This window comes from Gossypium arboreum, chromosome 11, assembly GCF_025698485.1.
Source record: "Gossypium arboreum isolate Shixiya-1 chromosome 11, ASM2569848v2, whole genome shotgun sequence".
NCBI lineage: Eukaryota > Viridiplantae > Streptophyta > Magnoliopsida > Malvales > Malvaceae > Gossypium > Gossypium arboreum.
This window is the reverse complement of record NC_069080.1, coordinates 106,863,547-106,873,211: the sequence shown is the minus strand read 5'-3', so window position 1 is coordinate 106,873,211 and position 9,665 is coordinate 106,863,547. Positions and strand designations below refer to the sequence as shown.

General features: G+C 30.0%; 1 protein-coding gene across 1 annotated transcript; it reads left to right on the top strand.

Annotated features, from left to right (window-relative positions):
• Positions 1-2,693: 2,693 nt before the first annotated feature.
• LOC108471361 (uncharacterized) lies at positions 2,694-4,641 on the top strand. The gene is made up of 2 exons (XM_017772993.1): positions 2,694-3,390; positions 3,677-4,641. Exons 1-2 carry the CDS (start codon positions 2,694-2,696, stop codon positions 4,639-4,641), a joined length of 1,662 nt encoding a protein of 553 aa, XP_017628482.1.
• Positions 4,642-9,665: the final 5,024 nt, after the last annotated feature.

Sequence of the window (9,665 nt, the reverse complement as noted above, 5' to 3'; positions counted from 1 at the left end):
ACCACTTTGCTTGAATCAAGCAACCAACAACCACTCCCTTTCACAATATATGGCTGACCAAGCATGGAGCATATCATGGGATTCAAAATACTATTTTTAGCAAACCTACTAGCTATCCCTCAAGTATAAATAGACCCTTTCATTCCACTATTCAATCATCCCTTAATCATTCCTCATTTAATCCTTTAACACACATTAATCCATCCTTTCATTTCTCTCTAACTTTGATTCCTTTCCTTTAGCTAAGTAATTCCTAGAGAGAAAACTTTCTCTTGGCCAACCACATTGAGGAACAATTTGGGGAGGAGCAGCCGCGGGAATTGGAGGAAGTTGTCACGATTAGTGACCACACTTATCAAAGAGCTTTTCTTCCTTTTTACTCTTCCATAATTATTCATTATGTTTGCAAATTACTTTATTATTTTTCATTGATGATGATAGCTTATTTTTGTTTAGCTAGAATGATTGCATTTATTTAATAGAGTTCATTTGAGTTATGTTCATAATATTCTATGCCTCAATCAATCATGTTTTCAATAAAATCATGCATGTATTTCATTCATTAAAATGTTATTGAATGCATTAGAATTACTTAATCTATCTTGACCATACGTCGATTAATAGACGCAATAATTGGAATGTGCATGCTTAATTTAGATCTTGATCTGATTAAATTAAAAGCTTGTAATAACTCGGGAGAGCTCTATTACCTTGCATAACTTTTAGGGTTGTGTGATTAATTTGTTTCAAACCTGATCCGTCCCTGTTACTTCACATAAACTATAAGAAACCCTTATTTAAATATGATCATGGTAGTATGTATGTTTTTCTAAGTAAAAGATTTTGAAAGGACTTAATATTTGTTTCGAAAAGTTCATGAAAGATCGAGTTTTCATGGAAGATTTTCCAAAACATATGAGCATGATAAAAATGAACCAAGTTGAATGATGTAATTATTCTAGCCTATTCATGTTATCATTGTTGAAATCTTGTGAATTCTACTGCTAAATCCATCTCATTCATTTTATTTCATACATTGCATTTAGGGATCATCTTGCATTTAGTTCATTTAAGTTAATTTAATCATCAATCAACACTCAAAATTATTATTTTCCTTTCACCAAATTTTTGAATATTAATTTTACAAAATATTGATTATCATATACAGTCCCTGTGGAGACAATAACTCTTATACTTACTTATTGCTTAATAATGATTGTGTACACTTGCACAAACCACGCGTTGTATACACCTATAGTGAAGTTTTTTAGACTCCACAAGTGAGTTGAGGGTGTGACAAGTGTCAAATTTTTTTACGTAATTATTTTTTATTACACTCTATAATACACTTGTTAAACCCTTAAACCGCCTGTGGAGTTTAAAAAACTTCACTGATGGTGTATCAAATGAATTTCCATTAATTATTATCTACACTAAATAGGGTGAATATTTGGCATACTGTAATGTACTTCTTTTATTCCACAAGCAACCTTAAAAAATTGACATGTGTCTCTCTCTTTTTTAATTATTTATTTTTTAATATTTTGCTATACCCTATAGGACATTTATCAACCTCTAACCTTACCTGTGGAGTCTAAAAACTCTATGGAAAGTGTACCAAATAATTACGCTACTATTTATTACTGAGTTGATGTCACTCATCAACCAAGTTCCAACTTAATTAGTAATTACAAAACTCGTTTATTTTACGAAGCAAAACATTACTTAAGGATACTAAATCATTTTATATTTGATAAAGCTAGAAAAATATATACATAATTAAAAAATCAAATTTGAATCTAAGACCTTATATTCTTAATTATCACACCTTTATCATTTCAACAAAAGTCACATTTGTTTTTATATTATTTTCTTATACATTTATTTACTTAAATGTTTACACCTGTACCATAATCTAATATTATATAATTAGATTATTTTTTTAAGTTTCCAACCATTTTAAGTAAACTAATTGATGATATAATCAACTTTTGATTAATTATTGATTTATAATTTTTTTCAGCATATTTATTTTTAATATGTAATTTGTAATAAAAATAAAAACAATCATAATTACTATAATTTTAAATAAATTGAGAATAAAATATTAAAATAAACTTATAAAAGTTAAATTTTATAATAAAGATAATTTAATAAAACATACCTTTTTAAATAATTTTACATTTCAAAAATCAAATAATAATATCAAATTAACACTATATAAATTAATATAAGTTGAAATATGCTATAAGTTGCTTTACTTTTTCGTATTTAAAATTTAATCTTTGTACTTTTATTTTTAAAAATTTAGTCTCTCTATTTTTAAAATTTTAAAATTTTAAAATTTAAGTCTAATTATTAGTATTGTTAAAATTATTTTGTTACATTCATATCCATTATAAAGTTATATTTTTAACTACCCAGTATTACTTTTATTTAAAAAGAAATTTTAAAAGATTAAATTCGGAAAGAATATAATAACATATCCGTTCAACTGTTATAGAATTTTACATTATGTATAATTACGTATCTTGAACCAGTCTCACCCTAGCCTAGCTGTTCTTTTCGGGCCTCTCTCTCTCTCTCGAAAAGAAAAGAGGCTCACAGATTTTGCTTTTACTCTGTAATTTTAGGTCGTTAGGGTTGTATATGCGTGGAGTACTGAAGTTTAGGTGTTTGGTTTGAGTTACTTAATGGAGAAGTTAATTGATTTAGAACTCATTGAGTTGCACAAAACCAATCTGCGAAGAACTATGAATGAGATTCAAGATCGCGCTTCTTCCGTTCTTTTACTTAATCTGCAATGGAAAGAAATGGAGGAAGTTTTGGACTCCGTTCAAAGTTCAGTCGAAGAACGACTCAAAGAAGTGATTTCAAAAGAAGGTGAGATAAAAGAAGGTGCTAACAAGATTGAAAGAAAGGAGAAATTGGTTAAAGAGCAGTTTGAAACGCTTAAGGTTAAAGCGGAGGAATTAGGGAGGCAGTTTAGGGATTTAGAGGCGGGAAAGAAGTGTTACGAAGAAAGGCTAAGAGAAGTTGAGTTAGCGCAGAAGCAACTTGAAGAGAAACAACAGGAGTTTGTGTTAAAGCAAAAGGTTTTTTGCATGCGTTGTATGGATTTTGAGTTAGAGAAGAAGGAAGTTGAACGACATCGTAAATATCTTGAATTAAGCGTAAAACGAAGTGAGGAGCAACGTGAAGAGGTTAAGTTGATGAAGGAACTGGTAAAAGATATGTTGGAGGAAGTTAGGTTGAAAGAGAAAGATTTGGAGAAGTGCTTGAGTGAGTATGAGTTGAAAGAAGAGCAATTTAGGTTGAAAGAGAAGAGTTTTGAGCAGCGGTGCATGGACTTCGAGTTGCAAGAAAAGGCTATGGAAGAACGTCGCAGAGGTAAGCATTCTTTACAATGATAGCTAGACATCCCAATTCTTTGTATAGGTTCCTACTTAGTCCTTGTCATTCTTTATACTGCAAGCTTTTTGGTTTCTTGCTATTAGTGGTTGTAGTTTATGCAGACAAATTACAAACTGTTCACTATGATATGACATTCGTTGGCGTTTGTTAAACCCTTAAGTTCATCCATTTCTTCATCTTGACTCTTGAGTTTAGTGCTAATCATTAACAAATTATGTTGCCATCAGTTTCCTTATGCCTTTTCTATTTGTTTATAAACAAGTCTCCCTTACCGATAGTGAAACTGAAACTGAAGATGCTGTTGGTCCTACAGTCAAAGCTGGAGAGTCTAAAGGGAAGGAAGAGGAACCTGTTAGTAAGACTGATAAAGTGTCTCCGGTTATTAGTCATTCAGAATCAGGTGCAGGTATGATCCTCTCTTCTGAGGTGCTTGAATATCCAGACCCAGAGTTTAGTGATTTTGAGAAGCAGAGGGCAGAGAACTGTTTTGCTGTTAATCAAGTATGGGCTATATATGATTCATCGGATAGCATGCCAAGATTTTATGCATGGATCAAGAAAGTATTCAATCCTGGCTTCAAGTTACGAATTACTTGGCTCGAGCCTGACCCGGACGAGGAAAATGAGCAGAATTGGGTTGATCAGAATCTGCCTGTTTCTTGTGGTAAGTACTGCAGTGGATCAACAGTGGTATGTGTAGAACGTCTAGTGTTCTCTCATCGGATTGATCCCTTAGAATCTTTTGGTAAATACTGTTGCTTGGTGTACCCTAAAAAGGGGGAAGTTTGGGCTCTCTTCAAAGATTGGGATATTAAATGGGCTTCTGAGCCAGAAAACCATCAACCCGCATACCGGTATGATATTGTGGAGGTTCTCACTCATTTTGGCAAGGAAGTGGGCATTTGGGTCTCTCATTTGGACAAAGTGAAAGGGTTTGTTAGTATTTTCAAACAAACTGCACGATATGGGGTTTATTTTTATATGTCATCACGGGAGCTATATAGGTTTTCTCATCAAATTCCATCAGCTAAAATGACTGGTAATGAGAGAGAAGGTGTTCCTGTGGGATCATTTGAGTTGGATCCTGCTTCTCTTCCTACCAACTTTTATGAGTTGCTTGATCCTGCTGCAGACATTCATGATGGAAACCTCAATCAGACCAAAGGAAGTTCTACTTCAGTTGATGCAGTTGAGGAGATGAACACCCCAAAGTTCTACTTCAGTTAGGTGACTGAGAGATTTGGGCAGGAAAGGGAGTAACGTAAATACAAACCAACACAGCTACCAGGAAGATAGCAAGAAGCATTCAGATTCCAACAAATATGAAAAGCATGAAACATTTGGTAATACAGTGGGATGACAGTGCAATTGCTTTTACTAAAACTTGAGTCGCTGAAAATGGAAAGAAGTCGAAAGAAACTTCACGAAATTGATTTAGCTCTCCTTATGTTGGAAATCAAGCATGACCTTGACCATTAACCATTTTATTTTGCCAAAGTTGATGTAAACTTGCAGTGATGATGAATTCTTAAATCTGCATCAGAGTAAACCTTGAAGATTTATCTTTGGGTTATAACATGGTGTCTCTTTCATGTTTATTTTTGCTCCCTAATCATGTTCTACTATTGAACGTCTACAGAGCATTTAGAGATTATCATCAATTTCAGGTATTGTCTTCTTGATTTCCTTTAAAAATAAACACATTTTCTTTGTTTCTTCCTGGGCTCTTGGCCAAGAAAAGTTAAAGAGCATCAAATCTTTGAATGGACTAATTGTAAGCATGATAAGGTAACTTTCATGAATTTCTATTTTGGATACAGTCTTCTCTTGAAGGGTACATTTTTCATCTTTACCAGAAAATCTCTTTTATCCTATTTGTTATTAGATTTTTTTTATAAAATATTTGTTTACTTTTGAATTTCTAACATAAATATAAGAGTTTGATATTTCAAATTAAAAAAGAAAACTTAGAAAAAATTGAGAGCATATTTACTTGCTACATGATTTATTGGCAAACATGAAAATTTTGTTTGCAACCAATTGAATGAATGGATTAAAAGAGGATGCATGTTGGTTGCTTTCCTTGTGCAGGCCTAAACATAGTTTGTAATCTTGTTAGTTAGGTTGAAAATGAAACTGAATATGAAAGGAAATACCCCTTTCATATGGAAGCACAGTTAGAGCCGTTTTATGTTTTCATAGTTATTGGAATGCACATTTTTTGAAAATGATAATCATCATACTTTTTTTTTTTCTTTGTTCAAATGCGTAGGATGAATCTCAAAGCCAGTTTCGGTATTTGTTTTTATATCTATCTCTATTCTCTACCAACCATAGTACTTGAGAAATGTAAGAAAGAATGATTTCTTTGTTTGGGATCCTAACAAAGACATAACAAATGCTACACAGTCGTGAAATAAAATCATGAATATACAAGCTTACAACTAAGCAACTAAACATCATTTTGAAGAAAAAAAATAGTAAAGGAATATATGACTACGATTACTTGGTTCTCATTCTACTCCGACATTCCCTTTGGTTGGATTAAGTAAGCACAAAACATCTCCGTTAAAATATTGTTGATTGAAGTTGACAAAATTTTGGATAATTTATCATAATTTAAAATAAAAATTCATATCATAAATCATAAAAATATCATGGATATCTTTGTACTAAAAATTAGATTGCATTTTGCTCCTTCCACTAAAAAAATAGATAAATTAGTCCTTATACATTAGATTAAAAAATAAATTAATGATTTTTCCATTAAAAAGTTCATTCATTTTTATCATTAAATATTGATGTGACTGATAGAGCAAGTAGCAAAATGTGGTATATACATGCACCTGATGTTGATGTGGCATTTTAACACATCAACTAATATTTTAAAAAATCTTTTAAGAAAACAATTTTTTTTAATGATTTGAAAGATCACATCCAGGATGAACTTGGACAAATTGTTGTCCAAGTTCAAATGCACTTGGACAATTATTTGTCTAAGTTTATCTTAGATGTAATTTTTAAATAATTATTAAATAATTTTATTTATTTTAAGAAATATTTTAAACTATTAAGAATTATAAGAAACTTTAAAATATTAATTTAAATTAATAAAAATTTAAAAATAATCTTAATCTTAATTTAATTTAACTTTAATTTATTATTAAATATATATTTTAGGTGACCAATTACACTAAACCAAAAAACGATGGGTGATGACTCTATTTTTATAAATGTCATTTGGTCGACCTAAAAATTGTTTTCACGAACAAAAAAAAAAAACAAAACCGATATGACAATATTGTACCACATAATATGGTGAAATAAAACCTTTTGTATCTGAAAAACTAGCATATACCACATAACATTTGGGTTAATAGTGTAAACATTCTGTAGCTCTGAGTACAAAAACTTATATAGGCTTCTTTATTATAGCGTGTTTGCCTCTAATGAAGTTAAAAACAAACAATTGTGGTAAGATAATTATTGTAACATTGAGATTGGATATTACAGCAATGAGATTAAAAATAGTGATGTGTGTTTGAATTCACACAGTAATAACAATGAGATAAAAAGGAAAATGACTTAATATTAGATTAGATATGATATTTAATAAAAGTTTTTAAATTATTTTATTTTTATAAAATTATTTAAAATATGTGAATTATAATTTTATTTAATAAAATATTAACATGTATCATAATATTTTTATAAATATTTTAATTAATTTTATAATCATGTTTAATTATTTATTATATTAAATAATAAATATTTTAAATTATTTTATAGTTAATTCATTTCTATGTAACAATGTGAAGCATTATTTTCACAAATAATAATATTAAATAAATTTTTAAAGTGTTGATTTTTTAAGACTTGAGAACATTTTAACATAACAGATAACCTATTTTATTAATATTGGAATTAGGATACAATATTTCTTTGAGAAGACAAATTCATTAAACTACTTGCAATGATTTCTTTAACATTTTGATTTTAATATCACGTTCACAATTCACATCGATCAAAATGACTTCTAGAGACTGACATGTCATGCATATTCTCAAATTTTCTAAAATCTTCATAATTTAATTTGGCATGTCTTCAAATGTAATTATGCAAAATTATTGTTACATTAACAATTAAAACTTATTTATAAAATAAATAACTTGTAATATCTCTTAATATTGACATTTTTTTTATCTCATACTTCAAATATTCGTTCTATCACAGTGTGACAAAGAATGTCAATATAAACTCATCCTCGCAAATAGTTGTGCTAAGCTACTATTGCCCTCTACAAAGTTTTGTGTTCACCATCTATAAAAAGAATTTAAATCCAAGGAGTAATGAGTTATTTTATGTTAGAAAATCATGTGCAGAAAAAGTAGTGGAAAATAAATTTAGGAAAAACAAAGTTTTAATTTTTTTCCCTAATTAAAATATTGGTTGTGATATCTAAAGTAATAAACACTTAATTAAAATTGTACATTTTCGATTCGTTTAGGATGAACGCTTCGACCAAGTAGTTTTCTTCGATATCCTTAAGCCCACATTTGCTGAGTGTGGGCTCGTATCGAATCAGAAAATTTTTCACAAAAATTACTAGTGGGTAATTTCATAATTTCTCGAGAATTCTCTCTACAACTTTCTCTTGAATTCAAGTGTGTGAAAAATAATAACTCAAGACTCTCTTTATATAGGGAGAGTTTAGAGAGTTCAACCGTCATTAAACTTCATCACTTTAATATTAAATTAATATAATTTTAATAAATATTAGATTAAATTTAATATTAAATATTATTAAAATAATAGAATATTTTATCTACAAGATAAGTATTAAATTTAATTTAATATTAAACTATTAAAATAATATTATTTTTGAAATAGTTAAATTGAAATCAAATTTTCTAGTAGAGTCACAGTAGGAGTGTAACTTTTTCACTACTTAACTACGTAAGACCAATTGTCATCGACCACTGGAACGCTGCCGTCGACATCGCTGTGTCCGGTGGTGCAAGTACCCTTACAACACCCCGAGTTGGTTCGGTCTAGGTCAGTGACGACCCGACTAGTCCAGTCTAGCCACTAGTTGGATCGTAGATCCGGTTTCATATACCGGGCCTAGTTCGACTAGTTTTTGGGTCTTGGTCTCGATTTTGGACTCCTAGGTCCAATTTACAATCTCAGATCTAATTTTCAAGTTTAATTACCCATTGGGCCAATTGTCTAACTTGAAAATTATTTCCCAAAAAGATCATATTAATTTTAATTAATTTGATTAATTTAATTTTACTTGATCAAAATTAATTTTTTCAAAAATATTTAGATTTTCCAAATTAATTTTTCAAGAAATTTCTTTAAGTAAATTCTCTAGTTGAAAAATTCTCACGATCACCTAATTTAATTTTATATTGAATAAATTGACTCAATTAAATTATTTCCAAAGTTGTAGAATTTTCTTCTAATTCAAATGCAGTCTGATCGAACTTTTGTTGAGCTAGAGGAGAGACCAATCAAACATATACAATTAGGCTCTAGTAATTGCAATTATGTTCGTAAGCATCGTTCCGATAAATTTTAATTACTTAATCATGGAGTCAGTCTACAAGAAGTATCATGATTGAAAACTCCTTATTGTATATTCTTTACGAAAACAATTCATCCAATTATTTTGTCCAATGCCCTCGTCATATGTGTGTTACCTTCATATGATATTCTTAATTCCTTTGAGTTAAATTCGTTCACTCAATACAATCATATTTTATCTCATTGTCACAATTGTGTCTTCTTAATGATTAATATAGTCACTATCAACAAATGACTATGATAAATTGCTCGTTTGAGAACGAGTAACCTGTGGCTACGTTTCATATTTATCAATCCACACAATACCAATAAGAGGATATCATTAACTCTTTAATTGAGCTATGAAGTTCATTGTTGCTAGTAAATCCATGTCATATACAAGTCATGTACCCAACATATTGGCTATGGGTCGATCATCTTTAGAGCATAAGCATCCACTTATATCAAAACACGTGAGTTGCATACGCATGGTCAGTGACTAACTCAGGATTTAGGTAAATCACACCATAAATGTCACAAGTGAATTAATTCACAAGCAGATTTAGAATTAATTTATCTTGGGTCCAATCCAATGTATCATTCTACCAATGAATACACCAAGTCTCTACTCGTGGAGTCAACTGCTCCGATAACCAAGACTAGTCATCCCCCCAATTGGAATT